General features: G+C 38.1%; 1 protein-coding gene across 6 annotated transcripts in view; it reads right to left on the bottom strand.

The window, feature by feature from the left end:
* The window catches only part of scrib (scribble planar cell polarity protein), a 308,579-nt gene that overhangs the window by 74,550 nt on the left and 212,634 nt on the right, over nt 1–21,395 (bottom strand). For all 6 annotated transcript variants that reach the window (XM_069836394.1, XM_069836397.1, XM_069836396.1 and 3 more), the window contains 5 exons: nt 9,661–9,819; nt 9,455–9,569; nt 9,249–9,373; nt 6,727–6,864; nt 4,657–4,812 (listed from right to left, as the gene is read on the bottom strand). In XM_069836394.1, coding sequence (XP_069692495.1) covers nt 4,657–4,812; nt 6,727–6,864; nt 9,249–9,373; nt 9,455–9,569; nt 9,661–9,819 — 693 coding nt within the window. The remainder of the gene's footprint in view (nt 1–4,656; nt 4,813–6,726; nt 6,865–9,248; nt 9,374–9,454; nt 9,570–9,660; nt 9,820–21,395) is intronic.

The following is a 21,395-nucleotide window of genomic DNA, read 5'->3' on the forward strand; positions in this document are numbered from 1 at the left end:
CAACTGTTAAAAATTTCTTCACATAAGGGAGCCGTGAAACAAAATTGCACAGACAATGAAGTTTGGGGATCTCTATCTCAATTCAAGCCTGTAAGAACTTCAACTGGAGTGGCTCACAATAGAAGATAATGTACAGGCTAGCTCTGTATCTTCAGCAAGTGTAACTGCACAAGGCACAGCTTGCTTGCAGTAACAGAACAAGTCACTATCTGACTTGGAACATAAATCAAACATTTATTCTGTTGGCAATAACACACAAAATCACAATGCTACTCGAAAATTAGTACAACGCATTACTACTACTAGGTTAATGGTTTCCAATCTAGAAGTCCTGAATGATTTGTCTACTATTATGTTCACGTTCAGTGGGCATGTGAATGAGATTCTGCTAAATGTACCGCATTTACTCGCGTATTTTTCACACTTTTTGCGGGAAAAATTCGTTCCAAAGTAGGGGTGCATAAATTACGGGAGGAAATAAAAAATGAAATGACATTAATAAGAACAGCATTTATTTCAAAGAAGTGCATCGGAATAGCAACAGATCCCATTTGTCTGCTAATTCCAGCACTTTAGGAGAACCAATCAGGTTGAGGAAAGGAACAAACCTGATGCAAACTGGGTGTTTGGTGACCTTGGCAACAAATAAACCCTTTATACAAATCTGGCTTTCAGGTAGAATCATTTCAAGGAAAAATTGTTCCTGAAAGCCAGATTTGTATAATACATTCATTACTGGAGGTACGTTAACAGAAAGGCACAATTTAAAGTCACACAGTAATTGTGTGCACTCACAGTTGAGTTCTGGCGTCTTGTCAGCTCATGTGAGTTGTGTGGATATAAAAGGAAAAATTGTAACGGTGTTGTGTATAGTTCCTGGGATAGCTCAGTTGGTAGAGCATTCGCACGCTAAGCAAAGGGTCCCGGGATCGATACCCGGCCCCAGAACAATTTTTCCTTGAAATTATTCAAACCTGCTTTACAGGGAGCTACTACCTGAAAGCCAGATTTGTATAATACATTCGTTACTGGAGGTACGTTAACAGAAAGCCACAATTTAAGTCACACAGTATTGTGTGCACTCACAGTTGAGTTCTGGCGTCTTGTCAGCTCATGTGAGTTGTGTGGATATAAAAGGAAAAATTGTAACAGTGTTGTGTATAGTTCCTGGGATAGCTCAGTCGGTAGAGCATTCGCCCGCTAAGCAAAGGGTCCCGGGATCGATAGCCGGCCCCGGAACAATTTTTCCTTGAAATTATTCAAACCTGCTTTACAGGGAGCTACTACCTGAAAGCCAGGTTTGTATAATACATTTGTTACTGGAGGTACGTTAACAGAAAGCCACAATTTAAGTCACACAATATTGTGTGCACTCACAGTTGAGTTCTGGCATCTTGTCAGCTCATTTGAGTTGTGTGGATATAAAAGGAAAAATTATGATGGTGTCGTTTATAGTTCCTGGGGTAGCTCTGTCAGTAGAGCATTCGCGCGCTAAGCGAAGGGTCCTGGGATCGATACCCAGCCCCGGAACAATTTTTCCTTGAAATTATTCAAATAAACCCTTTGTCACAACTGATCAAGGATGGCAAGCCATGGGGTGTGCTGTACTTTCGCATTTTAACTAACCAGTTAACATGAAAATAAAAAGAAAATTTAAATTGGAATTTAAACATTTGGGTGTGAAAATTATGCGGGGAAAAAAACTAAAGTTCAAAACTGATGTTTAAGAATTGGGGTACGAAAATTACGCGAGTAAATATGGTCCTGTCTTAGTTCTCAAATTATTTTAAATCACACATTGGTGTCTGCAGCAAGTCTCAAGTGTGCTGCATTTGCGCCTTTAGTTATGGCCTATTTGTGTAGTAGTGTTTATTTATTAAACTAATATTACAAAATATAACAAAACTTCATTTATACGTTTTTATGAGGATCTGAAGAAAAAACCGCGAAAGTTATTTCGGACTATTTGCCTCTGAGGAATTAATGATGCCCTCAAATTGTGATAACTGTTCCACAATTTGTTCAGTTACATCATGGTTTGTTACGAAAGGTTTCTAAATCAGTAACGGCATGGGCAACTTCAAATTACCGCGAATTTCAAAGTGGGTCACATCTTGACAATGGACAGATCCTGCATTTTCGAGTCCTTAAATTTTTACAGCAAACCTAATGTCAAGCAAAACTGATTTAGGATGTATAAATTAAATTACATTTAGTATATCTTGGTGTTTAAAATACTATTCTATTGTATAAGTGTAAAAAAAAACGCATAAACAAAACACGTATAACCAAAATTAATTAACATGGAAAGTACAGGAATTTTGACAGGGCTTCGGATCGGGGGAGCAGGGATGACGAATAAGTGTGAAAAATGCGTAGTGCAGAACATATAAAAGAAGTTTTACTGTATCTGTCTCTCAAATTTCAAAAATCAAAATCAGACAAAAGGAATCCATATTAGAGTAAGTACAGTACCTATTTTCCTTGCCTGATATTCTAGTCCTTTCTTTCTTTCTTACAGTCCAATTTGCACAATGTTTTCTGTTACTGTCTTTCACAGAATCATGTGAAGAACAATGGATACATGACTATCTGTTTGGACATTTTATTTCAGTAGCATACATGAAACTACACTGTTATGGGTTTGATGAAGGTAACGTCCAGGAAAACTGAAAGGTTTTATGAAATATTTTAGAATAAGCAACAAGATAATATAATTATTTTAAAAACACTAACTCAACATTCTGCTAAATAAAACCATGTTTGAAATATCTGCTACAAAACAAGGTAATCAACATCCAATATGGGTTCTGACCCACAGCTGGGTGCAGGGTAGAAGAAGGGCAAATACATTTCATCAAAATACAGACACAAGAAAATATCAAACAACATCAATAAATAATCAGAGCGACAAACTTGCAGTGAAGAGAACAATGGTTTTGAAATGGAGGTAATGACATGTTATTCAACACCTAGCAAATTCATTTATATAGCAAGCCAATGGAAGTTTGAAGCATTATGAGATTTATACATATGATGATATCCTGTACAGGCAGGTCTGTCACTGGCCCACGATTATGAGATATCTGTACAATATTAACAACAGACTGTAAGCGCACTGCTAGCAGAGGATCACGGTATTGCTTCTCGGGTGAGAAATTCATTTGAAGACTGTATGGATATTGATTATGCAAAATGCTTTCTTTAATTCGTTGAGTACAGAAAACCAAGACACTGAAGGATAAATGCAGATTATGTGCTTTGAAAGATTTAAAACTGGCTTTATTTCTTCAATACAATTTACTGGAATATAAATAAAAATGTTATTTCACCTTCATATTGGGGCTCGTGGACTGAACAAGATAAATTTTGTGTATACAGTAAAACCCCGATAAGATGCTGTTCAAGGGACCGGGTGTAAACCGCGTATTAGACGGGTATACTAATTTTGACTTGTATACAGTATCTATTACCATTTTTCTTTATTGAAATACATGATTCATGAAAGGTAATAAAGTTTATGTAATTACTGTACTGTACGTCAAAGACATTTACAATATGTAGCCTACTGTACTTAATTCTTTCGGAAAAAAAAAAGTCATTTATAGTTGTTTGCTGTGTGCGTGTTCTCCAAGTCCTCATGTTTACCACACTTCAGTTTCCTGCAATATATCCTCCCGACGACGTCGCAACTGTAGTGATTGAGTCGCGATTTTTTATTATCGTCCTTAATGTCGATGATGGGATTCCTAATGAATCAGAGAGTTGTTTCTGAGTAAGAGTACTGTTCTCATCGTACTTTCGTAAGATTTCCAATTTTTCCGACACAGAAAGCGCTTTTCGTTTAACACTCATTGTAATCACATTCACAGACACTTCAATATACTAAAGGACAACAAACTGCCCAGCAAAAATTTCCAGAATTTTATTACGGTCGAGTGAGGAATGCTGTTTGAGAGAGAGGGTTAGCAAGAGGGTGAGGTATTGTAACTGTATGTAGGCTTTAACCACGCAGATAAAGAGTCGAATAAGAGAATGTAACAAGAGGGTGGGGTATACTAAGGTATGAAGTATGGAGGTTTAAATGTGCAGGTAAAGAGTCGAATACCAATACTTTTCAGGTTAATGGGACCAGTGAGTTCAGTGACCAATATGTTTCATTGCTGTTACAGTACATTGCTGAAAATTACATCGAAAATATTCCACAAAAACAGTGTATTATGTGGGACTTGAGCACAACAAACGGGGTATTTTATAAAGGCATTATATATGAAATGTACAGGGACCGGACAAAAAAAAGTGTATTACACGGGATAGCGTAATAAGCAGGCGTGTCTTATCGAGGTTTTACTGTACAAGAATCCCATATAGATCAGTTTTGAATGAAATTAAGGGGCGCACACAGCAGACTGAGTATCATACAAATACTAATACTGTCACATATAGTGTCTTGCTTCCCTAATCATTCTCAGATCGACAATAAAAGTCAAATAAAAAGATTCCTTATATTCCAAGGAAATTCGGAATACTCAAGAATGCATCTTGCACAATCCTTCTCTTCTAGAAAAGATGGTAACCAGAGAGAAAATAATACTGCAGAGGGTCGACTTTACAGTTTCGTAGCAATGCATTTTTGTGAATCAAGAGGGCACTCACCGAGCTGGTCTGGGGGGCGAGGGTATGCTTGCTCATCACGATGGTCGTCGTCTTCAGATCTGTCTTAGGACCTCCTGGAGACTTGGGCACTGTCATCTCTGTCGGACTGGAGGGCTTGTTGACCAGAAGCTCAGCAGCTCTCACCACATCCAGCACCTGCAGTCACACTTCGAAAGTAGGGACACCCGATTTTCACGAACTTATGCTGTGTCAGAGAGTTAACCCTTACTGCATAGGACAGTTTTGCACACACTGGCTTAATACTGAAATAACATAAGTAGTTCTCTCTTTCTCAACTGATGTCACATATGGTCAAATCCAGTTATTCTTCCAGTGCCATATCTGTCCCAGTATGCAGTTTGAAATATTATATGCTTATATTATAAGTTATTGGAAATTTATCTTTTGAAGAGGTGGAGAAGTTCAAATATCTGGGAGCAACAGTAACAAATATAAATGATACTCGGGAGGGAATTAAACACAGAATAAATATGGGAAATGCCTGTTATTATTCGGTTGAGAAGCTTTTATCATCCAGTCTGCTGCCAAAAAATCTGAAAGTTAGAATTTATAGAACAGTTATATTACTGGTTGTTCTGTATGGTTGTGAAACTTGGACTTTCACCTTGAGAGAGGAACAGAGATTATGGGTGTTTGAGAATAAGATTCTTAGGAAAATATTTGGGGCTAAGAGGGATGAAGTTACAGGAGAATGGAGAAAGTTACACAACACAGAACTGCACGCATTGTATCCTTCACCTGACATAATTAGGAACATTAAATCCAGACGTTTGAGATGGGCAGGGCATGTAGCAGGTATGGGCGAATCCAGAAATGCATATAGAGTGTTAGTTGGGAGGCCGGAGAGAAAAAGACCTTTAGGGAGGCCGAGACGTAGATGGGAAGATAATATTAAAATGGATTTGAGGGAGGTGGGATATGATGATAGAGAATGAATTAATTTTGCTCAGGATAGGGACCAATGGCGGGCTTATGTGAGGGCGGCAATGAACCTCCGGGTTCCTTAAAAGCAAGTAAGTAAGTATATTATAAGTTATATGAATATAAAACCGGTATGTGCCATATCTGTCCCAGTATGTGGAAAGGGGTTAAAATTTGTACAGACATGAATGACAATCGTTCTGTAAACACATTTTACAATCGTGGTTAGTCGTGAATTTTTTTTTGTCCGAATTTGACTTTTTTTGTGCTAAACACGATTTATTACGAGCATCTTTAAACTGTATGTTCATCAGCCATGAAATTTCATTATTTTATTTTCGACAAGGAAACATTCAAAGGAAGCATGAAATTAATAGGTTTGTCTTTCATGTTTTATTAATATGTGGAAAGCATGGTTGTTCAGCTGTGATATACTGTATATACAAGTTTTATACATCTACTTTCACAGGACCATGGACCAATAACTAATGGCGGGTACTCACCCATATGGAGCCTGTTATGTAGACCAATTTACCGAAAGAGTCGTTGTCCAGGGTGCACCATAGGAAGCTGGCCTATACTACACCCTTGATGACATGATAATGGAGATTTGTTGGGATGCCATAGGGGGGAAACCCCTGTGTTACCTGGACCACAGATTTGCCCAACACAAGTTATAAATTGGGGTACCCCAGGGATCGAACCCGGGTCCACAAGATTATAAGTCCAGTGGTCTAGCCACTAGACCACCGTGGTGGCTAGACCAATTTCTTGATGGCTGGATTACCATTACTTTCACGTTCGAACTATATATGCAGACTACCATTATATAATTTTGACTGCTGACCACTTTTCACACATGTTGCAAAGATCTGTATTCTGAGTATAGCTGTTTTCCTACCTTTCTGTCATAATTGGATAAAACGCGTTTTGGCTTAGCATGCACAATGCAAGAGTGTTCGCGCGCTAAGCGAAGGGTCCCGGGATCGATATCCGGCCCCGGAACAATTTTTCCTCGAAATTATTCAAATGGAGGCAGTGTTCGCAATTCCGTCTACCATATCATTTCCGTGAATTTAACAGTTGCTGGGAACTCAATGTATGTAACATATCAGTTTGTATACATACCCTTTCTGGAGTTGACTTTTCTCTCGCAGCTTCAGCCAGAGACACTGTCTGCTGTCCTTGATGAATCGCCAGCTCCTGATCCTTCCTGTCTTGCTCCTCCTTCTCCCACTCCACCAGTTCCTGCTTCATTTCCTGTTCCTGTAAGTTTTTTTTTTTTTTTAATCCAATGCCACCAAGTTGTCTTTTCGACATTTCTGATCGTCTCTCCTGGCCGTGGCTTAGTTGTAACCCACTTCTGAGGTTGGGGCGCCTGGAAGGCGGAGTTACATTACCCCGATGATGTGATAGGATGATTATGATAATGTGGTGCCAGGAGAGGTCTTCAATCTAAACTTAACCTAAATTCCAGACCATGGACGAACACAGGAATAATCCCCTTTAAGGAAAAATTCCTGTGCTCTAACCGGGAATCAAACCCAGGACCTCATGAACTATAGCCAGAAGCTCTGACCACTAGACCATGAGGCTGGTCTGTAAGTATGCACAACAGTCAACACTGGGGAAGCTGCACTCGAAACCAGTTTTACGTCGTATCACACACTGTTGAAACCCATTCTGAATAACTTTATGGCCCACAACCTCACTACCGGAACTGCTCTCAGATATTATTTTGCAGGCCAAGAAAATTTACAATTCATTTCGTTTTTCAGACAAGTCAGATATGCAAATTTATAAAATAATCTAGTTTTTCAATCATATTTATCTAGGTTTAATATTCATTAACACTATTAATATATTGATCGCGTGTTAAATATATACTGCTACTATATTTATATACATTGCTTCAATTCAACCACAACATAAATCATCACAATGATACACAGTCAAATCATAAAATATGGAAACTTAACGATACTACATAAAATAGTGATACAAAGTTTTAACTCACAGCTTTAGAACATATAAGATAAACATATACAACCACATGTTAATAAATTGTATGGGTTTTGTACATGTTTTAGATATTTTAACAAATTTTATGCTCGACCATGCCGAAATGTAGTAATTATACACCTGGTAGCAGTCCTTTAATGCATGTCATTAAAGTACACCTATTCATTAAAGTTCAGGTTTTCGATTATTCTCGGATATGCAATCGAAAGACAACGAGGGAAACGTCACGGAGGCTGGAAATCCAATACTGTCGCAGAAGGTTATGTTCTGTTACTATAATAATTAGCGTTAATTGTAAATAATATTCAAATAAATTCAATCTGTCATCTCGTTTTTCAATTCTAAATCAATTTCCAGGTTATATCAAAATTAGTTCATGTTACATTACATCAAGGTCAATGACATTATTGTTCCTCGGAAAAAAATCAATACTTTCGCGTCTGCGCACATCTCACAATATATAGTATCGAAAGTCAAACGGTTTTCGTATTATTGAGCGACAAATTTAGCGTATTTTATAAAAACAAGTCTCTTTCAGAGCTCAGAACTCTGGAACCATTTACTGCAGAACATTCAAAGGGAGCTCATTTTGAAGCTGACATTTGGTAGGTTACGTTAAGAAGTAATCCTTATTTTTATTGTACACAGAGAGACAGATAATCTGATTTTACTTGCTTTTAGGCTTTTTGGCCATTTGTAAAAATGTAAAAAAATATTGAGAAAAAACCTTGCATTATTAAGAGGGATTCGGCATTGTTTGCTTAGTGGTACGGCAATAAGTTTCGAGGGTATTAAACAGATTATTTTCACACGCCTGGACTTGAACGGCGCATTACCACACGCACTTGCCAAGAGCTGACGATAAGCGAGCGTTGGGCGTCATTTTACTCCTGTTTTTATGAAAACCTGTGATAAAGCTAACACAGCCATGACTGCAAGTCAACACATCACGTGTCTGTCTCCTGGCCTTGCTTGTCTCGGCTAACTCCCGCCTCACAGTCAGATGGTTAGTTCACGCACGTACTATTTATTTTCTTTATTTGATATTTTCAATACTTTTTTATCAACATACCATCAGTAAAAAATATGTTTATTTGTAGTTTCAATGTGGAATCTAACCATATATTTTTAAAATATTTTTTCCTACGCAAAGGCGTCTTAATGAGGAAAAATCTAAATTTCTCCATTTCCATAAAAAGTAAGAAAATCTGTTTATATGTCAATATAAACTTTAATTTCTCAGCATCAAAATAAACCATGATTTTAATCATTGGGTGAAAGGGTTTCGGAGCTACAACAGTTTAAAGTTCCTAATTTTATGAAAATACGATAAATTTAAATATTTTTAATTTAAACACTATGAAGTTCTGATGCCTCAAACTTTGCACAAAGCATTGTGTCACAGTTGTCAACCGACAGAAAAAGTTTCATTGTATTTAGAAATTGTAAGGTCAATTTTCTCTATATTTCAGTCGATTTGAGATGGAATAGCTCATGTGTGTCACGACACACGCAGACAGACAGAACTGCTTTACGACATTTATTATATCCATTCACTAGTCGAAAGCTCTTTCTTGTTAGCTGTCACCCTCTAGATTGCAAACATTCACGCTGAGTGACAGCCTTACCTGTCTCAATGTGACCGTGTCGTCGTCGTCCCGGTCCAGGCTGGACACACTCTGAGACACGGACTTGGACTCCTTACTCAGCTTTCCTTCAGCCAGCAATCTGTCAACTTCCGCTTTATCATAGCCTGAAAACAGCAAGTTGACACAAGCAATATAATGAAGGCTGAACTCTCAAGCAAAAGTAATATTCTGACAGTAACTCCTACCCTTGCAGACAACTAGCGTTATCTCGTTCCCTGAATTACGAAGCACGTTCACAGCTTCCTGGTGTGAAGCCCCTAGCAGTGAAACACCATTCACTTCCAGAAGCCTCATCCCCACCTGAAACAATCACAAGCAGTTTGCAGCATGACTCCACAGCTTCACGTTACATTATCTTCCTCAACAAGGTTTATGCCTGATGTATCTTAACCTTCAGTCTGCCATCCCTCTTTGCAGCTCCACCAGAGTTGATTTTTGAAATGAAGACACCCTCATCAGCCCGGTCTAGTGGATTACCTCGGTGACCTCTAAGGCCACCCTTGATATGCATTCCCAGCTTCTCTCCTTCTGTCTTCACTATCTTCAGCTCCTACAACAAACAAATATACGTCAATCATATGCTGAACAGTCTTACTGCATGGAATTCACGAGATATTTGGAGAGAAAGAATAGATATTACTGATGTCACAGTACAGCATACTTAACTACCGTAAACTGGGGTTACTTTGAACACAGAGGAAACTTTGAACATTTTTTCAGAAAATCATATTTATGTTTCTACATGCTGCACTTGTTATACATAGATGGAGGTAAATTTGATATGAGAATGATTTTTATGATAATTTACCTCCATCTATAACAAGTGTAGCATGTAGAAACTTAAATATGATTTTCAGAAAAAATGTTCAAAGTTTCCTCTGTGTTCAAAGTAACCCCAGTTTACGGTACGTAATTATTTAGTCAGGTAATGATATGTAACGGCAAAGTCAGAATCACAGAAAATCTGCATGAAGTCAGGAGACACCTTCAATAAACTCTGCCCAGCGGGAGTGATAGATGAGGATCAACCATGACCAGACAGCAAGGGTCACAAAGAGGATGGGGAAGAGGGGCCGGGAACCTCGTAGAATGTAAGAAGAATACAAAAATAACATGATGAATGTGATAAAGAAGGCGACAAGAGTAGTACCAATTATAAAGACACAGGATTCATGTGGTGATGCTGTGGAGACAATCAAAACAGCCGCGGTATTTATTACTATAACTAGGGTTACCATATCATACCAATCAGACCTTTCCAAGCCCCAAATAACATAATTGATTAAATGGCGATCTTAGTCGTGTTAATTGTGTAAGCAGGTGTGACTTCACACCATTCTCAGAGTCTACTAGATCTCGGCACCATCTCGAACTTCGCTGCCTGTTGTGTGGGTGCGTTCGATTGTTGAAAAGTGTTGAAATGTGGTGTCAAATAGTGTGTGTGTTCTGAAATTGATCTGTGTGTTGAGAATTTGATTGGGGTGTGTTTTAGTGTGTCTGTATATTTCATATTGTTCTAGTGTGTTGAGTTTTTGGTTTTTGGGTTGTATGTGTAGGATTTCCATGTCTGTATTTATGTTATTGTATGTGTGGTTAGCATTAGTTATGTGTTCGGCATATGTAGATGTATTGTGTCCTCTGGTTATTGCTTTAATGTGTTCTTTGTATCGAGTTTGGAATGATCTGCTGTCTGTCCAATGTAGAAACTGTCGCAACTATTGCATGTGAGCTTGTATACGCCTGTGTGGTTGTATTTATTTGTTTTTGTTGTTTGTGTGTTTTCTGTTCTGTATGCTGTGTTGTATTTCTGTTTTCTGAATGAGGATGCGATCTTGTGTGTGTTTTTGTTTTCGTATGTTAGTGTGATGTATTTCTTGTGTTCTTGTGTTTGTGTTGTGTTTTGTGTGTTTTTATGTTTGTTGAGTTTTTGTTTTGTCTTCCTAAGTTCGAGATGACGCCGAGATCTAGTAGGCTATGAGGATGATGTGAAGAAGCACCGAAACAGCTGTAAGCCGCACATGCTTACACAATTAACACGAGTAAGATCGCCATTTAATCAATTATTTATATTCAAGTGTTAAAAGTAGTGTACGAAAGATTCAACTCAAATAACATCTTACAGATACAAATTCGCACAATGAGGCAAAGTCGTTCAATTTCAAACAATTAAAATGAACTAAAATATTTAATACGCTGCGTGTTTTGATACCTGATTCCTAATTATTACAATCTGAGTATGCATATAAAATGCAAGCATGAACTTCAAATTCCTGTCATTCATGTCATGTTCCAATAGAGGATAACTTCATGCGAATAGTTGATATTTCTGTGTTGATGTGGTTTTCTTTGAAGTATCAGAAATTTACAGCAAGTATGAATGAAATGCTACAGAAGTGAAATAACGAAACTTGTACTCCCTTTCACAATGATTCATCTCCTTAAACAACTGCATTTGAATTAAAGGAATGGAAAAATGCTCAGTGAGCATGACAAAGAACTCGCAAACATCAACTAGAAGCTTGACTGAACCAACTGTGTACCGGTATGCAAACTGAGATAACAGGACAAACAGAACCTCGCGTGAGTTGTGAGCAAACCAACCAGTAAAGCGGTAAGAATTAGGAAATGGAGGTGAAATGGTCTAAATCTTCATAGAGTCGAATGCCATTCTGAGCTTCTGACTCTTGGTGAAACGAAGATCCAAGGTATGTTGAGAATCTTAGCTTCCGTTGTTTAAAAGTACAGCATTATTAAAAATTAAATCCACAGATACAATATCTGGACATTTGCATTTATTTTAAAAATTCTTCCCATACAGTAATTTAACACTTGAAAATGAGGATGTATGGTAACCCTAACTATAACACACTAAGAGATATGCCAATTTATTTCTGAACAACAAACTAGGATACTGCCAACTCTCAGCATGCCAGCAAGCTAAGCCACACAAAGCAAGCCAGTTAGTCTACTGGAGTATTGTGCTACTTACTGTGATGGAAATATATTCAACCTCGACCAGCTTGCAACAAGCACAACACAATCCATTACACACAAGTTGCATTTTACAAACTAGCAGTTCTACTCTGATCTCTTTGTAAACGTTCCAATTCCTTACAGTATTACTAAATGACTAAAAAATTCTTATGTGAAAAAAATTACAGTAGAATCCCTCTTAACTGGCATCACAGGGACCAGGCTAGTTCCAGATTCGATATTTTGCCGGATAATTCAATAAATGAATAATTTCAAGGGAAAAATTGTTCCGGGGCCGGATATCGATCCCAGGACCTCTGGATGAACTGAGCTACCCGGGAACTCTACCCGACACCATCCCAACTTTTCCCTTTATATCCACACAACTCGCATGGGCTGACAAAACGCCAGAGACCCACATCGAGTGCACACAATCTCTGTGTGACTTGGAATTGTGGTTTTCTATTAACGTACACTGTGACGTATATATTATGTAAATCTAGTCTTTCAGGTAAGGCTCCCTGTAAAGCAGATTTGAATAATTTCAAGGGAAAAATTGTTCCGGGATCGATACCCGGCCCCGGAACAATTTTTCCCTTGAAAATATTCAAATCTGCTTTACAGGGAGCCTTACCTGAAAGACTAGATTTGAATTCAATAAATATTGGTATGTTTTTTTTTTATCCAATGCCACCAGGTTGTCTTTTCGACAAAAAATTAGTATGTACAAAATAAAGTTCGTATTTCATGGTGCCAGACGTTGAAACTGCAGCCATATAAAGCTTATTTCTCTATCACTTGCGCATAACTGAATAAACATAAAAATTGTGTGGATTTCCCTTATTAAAACACATCACACAACACAAATAATACACTAATTTTAGGAACACTTACAGCCCGAACATAACTAAATAAACATAAAAACTGTGTAGATTTTCTTTATTAAAACACATCACACAACACAAATAATACACTAATTTTAGGATAGAATTTTCACTGAAAATGAAAGTTCGTGCGAACTTCCTAATGTGGCAAAACTGACGGCCCAGACTGTGGAAATATGGCAGATTTAAACTTTTATTTTTGTCTAGCCAAAAATACCGTTGTTTTGGTATTGCCGGTTATGAGGGATTTTACTTTACATTAGAAAAAGAGAAATAGTATTTATAAATCACTTCATGCCACAGCTTACATCATCTTTCAGCAGACGGCCTGTAATGTGGCACAGAGTCCAGGTAAGTAGTAATCAGTCTACAGATATGATTTCCAGTTGTTAGGGATGATATTTACTTACAATAATACAGAGTGTTCGCCTACGGGTGGGGCCAGGAAAGCGGCCTGCCTGCGGTGTCGCTTGCGGGAATCGTCTATCCGTAAGCTTCCGCTTTCTATACTATACTCTGTAGGGTTTTAATTTTAAAAGTTTAGCAGCAGTAAAGACTGATGTTTTTGAAACACTAACTTCCTGTGAAACACGTCTTAGAGATTTATTAGGAGAGAGTGTAAATGATACACTGATTTCATCAATTTTTTCTCCCGTCAATACTCTTCGTTTTCGCTTAGGAATTGTAGCATTTATCGACCCTGTTGTCCTTCATTTGTTAACAAGACGTCTAACAGTTTCTCTACCCTGAATTGGAGCACCCAAATATTTCACTTCAAATTGCCTACCCACCTCTCTACATGACTGTTTTCACATATGCATCATACATAAAAACTCTTTGTTCAAGCGTGAACTTTGCGTTTTGCATTGTTAACAAATTTTACACACACGCTGAATATTTAAGCAACTGTGTCAAGAAACTGCACTGTACGTGTTAAATACTGCAACATCTGGCTCACAACTGATAACTTGTCGACCTTGATTGTCGAGCGTGTCTCAACAACTGCGCGCATAAAGCGGCGTATCAGTACATGCCGCTTTCCTGGCCTCACTTGTAGGCTAACGCTCTGTATAATTGTACTATCAAATGCATCAGTTATTGAATAAAGTGAATGACTTGGATTGGCAGCTGTCAAAGGAAAGTATGACAATGACTACACCTGCATTCATGAATTAAGAACTGTACCTGTATTCACTAGCTTGTCTGACTATTAACTCCATCGCTCTGCTCCAGATCTATACATGAATAATGTTAGGGGACGTGAATATGTTTTCAGCCCACCATAAATATAAATATCAGGATTTAATCGACACTATTTATTAATTCGATATACTAATTGGTATGATCTACAAGCCTTCTTATCCCTGTCAAACACGATTGAGGATTTCTCCTAAAACTAGTCCTTCAATGCATACATCGTATCATCATTGCATTCGAATTTCCTTGCTGTCAAGTCCTGTTTGATGTTTGGAAATAAAAAACAGCATGATGGAGCAAAATCTGGTGAACATGGTGGATGACATCTTTGCTTAACTTCTCTCACCTCTTCAGCTTCAGTTCTTTTAGTCAATATGGTGGATGACACAACAGTTCAAAGCCACAGTCTTACAATTTCACTAGAGTTACAAAAGCTCTGATGAAGGATGACTCTTGCTCAGCTTCCCTTGTCTCCTGAGCTTCAGTTCTTCGCAGGACAGAACAATATTCAGCGTGGCAGTGACACATGTCCCAAGAAATCAACCGTGATAATTCATTGCTCATTCCCAAAAAAATTAGGCTTTTTGTACTCGAAACTTTCTTCCGGCAGGAGAGGTAACTTCACTACAGTAGAACCCCGATTATCTGTCGCTCTATTAACCGATTGACGGATTATCCGACTGTCTTTCTCTCGCCTTTTTTCTACAGAAACTATGAAGTACTACTGTAAGTTATATTTGTACGTATTCTTTCTAGAGAGTGTTACTACAAGCCTTTACACTTACATTTTAGTCTACTGTTCGAATTGTCGTACTGTACAACTTCAAGATAAAATGGATTTCATAAGTGTAAAAAGAAAACTTATTGGTGCCAAGTATCGAAAAAAGTGCAAATAATTGAGTGGTTTGGGGAAAGAGAAACTGTGGCTCATCTCACATCAGAATACGAGACTAATGTTACACTGTGCGCGATTTAATAAAAATCAAGGATAAAGTGTATAGAGTATGTAAATCTACAACATGAGACCTCTACTATTCCCATTTTTCCACTGACCGCCAATACAAGGAGTTTCCTTCCCCCTTAAAAGCACGTCGTTAACAACCGAACTTAAATTAGTGAACTTCTGATCCACTACCTAGCGTGTTAAACAAGACTACGGAGGAAGTTACGAAAGTTCAAGTATTATTCACTTAATTTATTAAAATATTTCATGGTACGGATTATCCGATGTTTTCGATTAACCGTTCGTTCCACCCCCTTCATTACCACGGATAGTAGAGATTCTACTGTATTTTGATTTTTTGTTTCAGGGTTAAGTAGCGAACCCATGTCCACCCACAGCAACACACCTCATCTCTCTGGAAACACTGTAGACAATCTCTCGACAACTCAACATTTCCTGCTTCTGATCAGCATTCAGTGCATTACAATAAAGTAACAGAGTTAAAACTTCAACAGTCAAAGATAGGAAAAGATAACATAAAAGATTGAAGATAATATTGGCCATTCACTGAGTTTAAATATACCAAAACCTCCCTCTGTCATATAATAATTAAACATGCCAAGGGTACATGAGTAATCCTGACAGTGATCTGACTATTGCAATCTGGTCGTCTACACTCACCATGAATGAACAGAATATCACACATTCGATGTTTCAAATTTTTCTATTAATGCCAATATGATAATTGCAAGCATTAACACACATTTTCTCTCTGGATCCTTGATCTCCAGAGAACAAGATGCCGGTGCAGGTGTTACGTGCTGTCTCTTCTCACTTTACATATCTCTTGGGTATGGAACAACAAGTTTTGATGGAGAAATCATTGCAATAAGTGAAAGTCTCAGGAATCTTCTATGCCACATCAATAAATTTAGGAATGCAGTTATATTGTCAGACTCCAAGGCAGCTATTCTATCAATAGTCTCTAAACTCACACCTTCATCTCAAACAGCAGAAATAACTAAAATGCTCTCTCAATTAATATCACTCAATAAAAGAATTGTATTCCAATGGATACCATCCCATTGTGGAATCCTGGGAAACGAGAATGCGGATGCTTTAGCAAAGAAGGGCAGTACTGCTACTTACAGACCTGTTACTAAATCTACATACTTAGACTTCAACAAACAAAATTTGATAACTCAATCCCAAGGGAAAAAATGGAACTCTCTGCATCATAATCCACAGTTAATTCCCGATTTACCACGAAAATCGTCTGTAGCTGCATTTAGATTGGTAACAGGCCATGATTGTTTGGCCAAACACCTGCATAGAATTGGAATATATCAGTCCCCTAACTGCACATTGTGCAACTCAAACCAAGAAATGGATTCGGAACACCTCAAAATCTGTGCTTCAGTGGCTGGCCATGATAATATCTTTGAAAAATATTGGAGTGCAAGAGGTCAAATGACTTTATTGTCAAATGCCTGGTATTAGAAAACGAAAATAACAACAACAACATTTTCTCTTTTTTCATTTTAATTCGTGAACAACAGCTGTAAACAAACCCCATGCATGAACCCAGGTCTGGACTAGACTAGACCAATAAAGACAATACAATACTGTGAGATAACTATTGATCCAAAGTCGTAAATCTCATGTGATCTTCGGTATCATGACAGGGATTTGCCAGAAAAAGGTCTACATTTCCTTTTTCCGGGAAACACTTGAAATGTAGTGAAAATCCCATTTTTTGTTATATTAAAGTCCTATTTGCATCACTTTCCCTAGAAAGCACAGCACACGCTATAGTCCAACAGCCCTACCCAGTATTATCAAGAGTTCGCGGTGAGTGTGTAAAGAAAATGATGGGCAGAAAGCAGCCAGAGATTGATAATAAGGCAAACGAAAAGAAAATAAATGTTTCTGGAAAGTCAGCACATCATGATAGAAGCATTCTGAAACTATAGTCCCGTCGCTCTAATTTCCAGCAGCCAATCACGTTGCAGGTCGGCTACATTTAAACGTGTCTCTCTTGTGATTCGCTTATGAAGACGTTATTCATTTCTTAAGGCTCGATAAATACTTAATATAATCGCCCGCCATTTGGCTCTTTCATTGGCGTTCACAGAAAACACACGAAGACGTTATTTGCCGCTGAATTATAGTGCGTTTGATTTATTATCATAGTACATGATAATGTTTAACGGTGTGACAAATAGATTCCTCATATGGTAGCTCGGCAACGAAAGAACAAAAATGGCGAACGATACTACCTACCTAGACTTTATAGAGCCTTCACTTTCTAAGGCGTAAGCAAAGAGGAGGAGTCACGCTGGGAATAATAGCGTCGCGACTATAGAGACAAATCTGTGCATGAAGTGAATTAGCGAGTGTAAAATATAAGGTGACAGAAACAATACAATGGTGAGTTTGGTTCTTGGCTTGCAGAAAGATACAACTATAGATATCACAAACGTATTCTCTGTGCATGACCACTCTTTTGGCCTATGTGTTCGCAACTTTGACCTCTCAAAAGGTAAAATTAAGAAAATAGCAACTGCATTCAAAGCAAAGCAAAGCAAAGCCACACTGGGAATCAACTGTCATGTGCTGAAGCAATCCAACACCATCTGACTTAACTGTGGATAGAAGTATTATTAAAGACTGGAATGAAGTAATTCTTCCTCTTTATTTCTAGTGAAACCTACCACAAAAGGCATCCAGAAATACTAACATACAAACAAGATGGAGGAATGCTGTGTTCCAATAGCTACAAGCTAGTCAACTATATTCTGTGTCGAGTCTGAGGTAACATCTGTTACTACCTCATGTACATATGAATCCTCAAAAGGGGGCTGTGTGAAGACATGTTCGAGTTCTTCAATAACATTTTGAAGAAAGTAGTTCATAATCCTTAATTTGTGCCGAAAAAATGTAATTTAATTTGTCTTCAATTCTTTAATTTATTCAAAACGTTCTGGGGCTTCCAGCCAGGTAACAAATTGGTGATCCAGCGACGTTTCGAGGATGTTCATCTTCCTCGTCTTCAGGGTTAACTGACAATTAGTGGGATATCTTGCTCCTTATTTATAGTGCAGGGGGGAGTAGTCAGCCGAGGAGCTGGGCGTTGATTGGCTGTCCGTGTTTCATGCGTTGCGGACTGCAGCATGAATACGGCCGACGTGTCGCCTTGTGTTGTGCAGGGCGGCCGACTGATCACGGGTCTCTCGGAAGACCCAGCGGACATGTTCTCATGTGTCCTCTGTTGATCACGAGTTGCCGTCTGGGTGTTGAGAATTTTCTTAACCCTCCTATCCCAGTAGCCTGAACACTTCACCAGGACCTCGGTTTTATTGAAATTAGCTCTATGGCCTTTTTCAATATAGATCTATACTGTTTTCGCTGTAAGAAAAATCCTAATGTAAATATAAGCACGTGGCTGTCATACCCGTGATTGGCTCCCAGTCGAAACACTCACATGACACAGGAAAATATAGTTCGTATTTGGAAACCACAATTTGTATTATTTGAAAATAAAAAATTGAATTCTAGTTGTTAAATACGATGAAACATTTCACTTCACTCATATGTAAAATGCTATGTGAAAGAAAAGCTACTTTTATATTTTGTTATGTACCATGAACGCGGATGAATACCAACAGCAATACCAAGGTAGTCTGTTCTTGTAACAAGCTGGCGTCACTTGAGCTCGTAGTTGTTCACGTAAGCAAGTTGTACTAAAGTATGGCTTCTGCATTCTCAAATATCCATTGTCAAAGCATAAGACTTAAAAATAATTTAATTACAGTAATTATAAATTAAATGTTTCCTAAGCAAAGCAATGCATAGTAGTGAGGTTAGGCCTACTTGAGTAACGGGAAATGTTTAACATGAAACAGAATGTACAACAGTAGGCGGGAACACGTACTGAGAATCTATGGCGCCAAACAGCGGCCAATGAAGCCTCACTTCAGTCACGTGCTATTGTTTATATTAGGATTTTTCTTACTGCGAAAACATTATAGATAGTCTTTTATTGATCTGACCCTGTTCCTAATTTTAGGTGGAGGTTTATGGATTGTTTTTATTCCATGCTTGTGGAGTAGCCTGCTTATCTTTCCCGACAACTTCCCCGTGAATGGTAGGCATGCTTGTGTGGTGGGCTGCTGCTTCTTCTTCTTGTGTCTTGCTTTTTTCAGAGCGACTGCAATGTTTTTAGCCATTCTGCTGGAGAGTGAGTTTCAGATGTTGAAATTCGGTGTCCAATAGCTCCAGGAGTGATACAGAGAGCACTCTATGGGTCAGTGTGTTTAGTATGCCCATCCATTAAGATTTGTGATGGAAACTATTAGCATTTAGATACAAGTTAGTGTGTGTGGGTTTACGGTATACCGCATGGCCAAGAGTTCTGTTATGATTTCTGGAGATAAGGATATCCAGAAAGGGGAGTTTACCATCCGTTTCCATCTCCATAGTGAATTAAATCTGGTGTTGTAGACTGTTTAAACGCCTAAAGAAATCTGGTAATGTGTTTTGTCCATGAAGCCAGATGACAAACGTATCGTCTACATATCTGAAAAAGTGTTCAGGCTTCAATGGCGCTGTAGCTAATATTTCATGCTCCATGTAGTAGTAGAATTAGTAGTCTCTGAAACCACACAACTGCTTTCCAATCAATTTCCACTGGATATCACTGAAATATTTCGTCACTCTCTCACTTCCATATATTTTCTGCAGAACAACACATACTATGAACAGATAGAAGGAGTCGCCATGGGTTCTCCACTTTCACCAGCCATTGTCAACTACATCGCATCATGCTTAAAGGTAAGGTCACATGTCGCTACTTTTGCTGCGCAACTTTTGTACTGTGGCTGCGAAAGTTGCGTGTCGTGTTCACACATAAGCCAGAAGTAGCACGTTGCATGTTATTTTTTGTGCTGCACAATCCAAGCACTGCAAAAGTTGCGACTGGATGTTACAAGGCGCTACGTTTACAGCTGCTTACTTATCACTTCTTTTAATTAGAAAATGAGAACAAAACATTAAACTATAAAAGCAAAAGACGTTGGGACAAAGAAAAAGTAGAAATACAGAACAATTTGAACTTACGATCTTCTTCGAAAACTACGATAAAGGGGATAAATAAACCCAAATGTTACGAACTTTTTGCGAGTATGAGGGTTATTATTTTTTAACCCTTCTTTATTGTGTTGGTTCCGAATACAGTGCGTTTTTTAAACATCACCTTCTGAAATTTGCATTGTACTAGCAATTTCTGCTTAAGTTTTTTACTTTTTGATGGAAATCGGCATTTGTAAATTCCATAAGCACTCTCTTGGTTCAAGTAGGTTTATTATTTATTTTTCTGTTCTAAATAGCATTTAGAAATTTACATTATTTTTATTATAGAGCTATAATTAGAAAAAACGCCTATATAATATACTTCATGAAAACAAATAGCTATATTCTCGTAAGCAATGTTGGCAACCATCCTGTTTGAAACTATGCTTATTTACTTACTGGCTTTTAAGGAACCCGGAGGTTCATTGTGGCCCTCACATAAGCCCGCCACCGGTCCCTATCCTGAGGAAGATTAATCCAGTCTCTATCATCATATCCCACTTCCCTCAAATCCATTTTAATATTATCTTCCCATCTACGTCTCGGCCTCCTCAAAGGTCTTTTTCCCTCCAGCCTCCCAACTAACACTCTATATGCATTTCTGGATTCGCTCATACGTGCTACATGCCCCGCCCATCTCAAACGTCTGGATTTAATGTTCCTAATTATGTCAGGTGAAGAATACAATGTGTGCACTTCTGTGTTGTGTAACTTTCTCCATTCTCCTGTAACTTCATCCCTCTTAGCCCCAAATATTTTCCTAAGCACCTTATTCTCAAACACCATTAACCTATGTTCCTCTCTCAAAGTGAGAGTCCAAGTTTCACAACCATAAAGAGCAACCGGTGATATAACTGTTTTATAAATTCTTACTTTCAGATTTTTTGACAGCAGACTGGATGATAAGAGCTTCTCAACCGAATAATAACAGGCATTTCCCATATTTATTCTGCGTTTAATTTCCTCCCGAGTATCATTTATATTTGTTACTGTTGCTCC

The sequence above is a fragment of the Periplaneta americana genome, chromosome 9 (assembly GCF_040183065.1).
Source record: "Periplaneta americana isolate PAMFEO1 chromosome 9, P.americana_PAMFEO1_priV1, whole genome shotgun sequence".
Taxonomy (NCBI): domain Eukaryota; kingdom Metazoa; phylum Arthropoda; class Insecta; order Blattodea; family Blattidae; genus Periplaneta; species Periplaneta americana.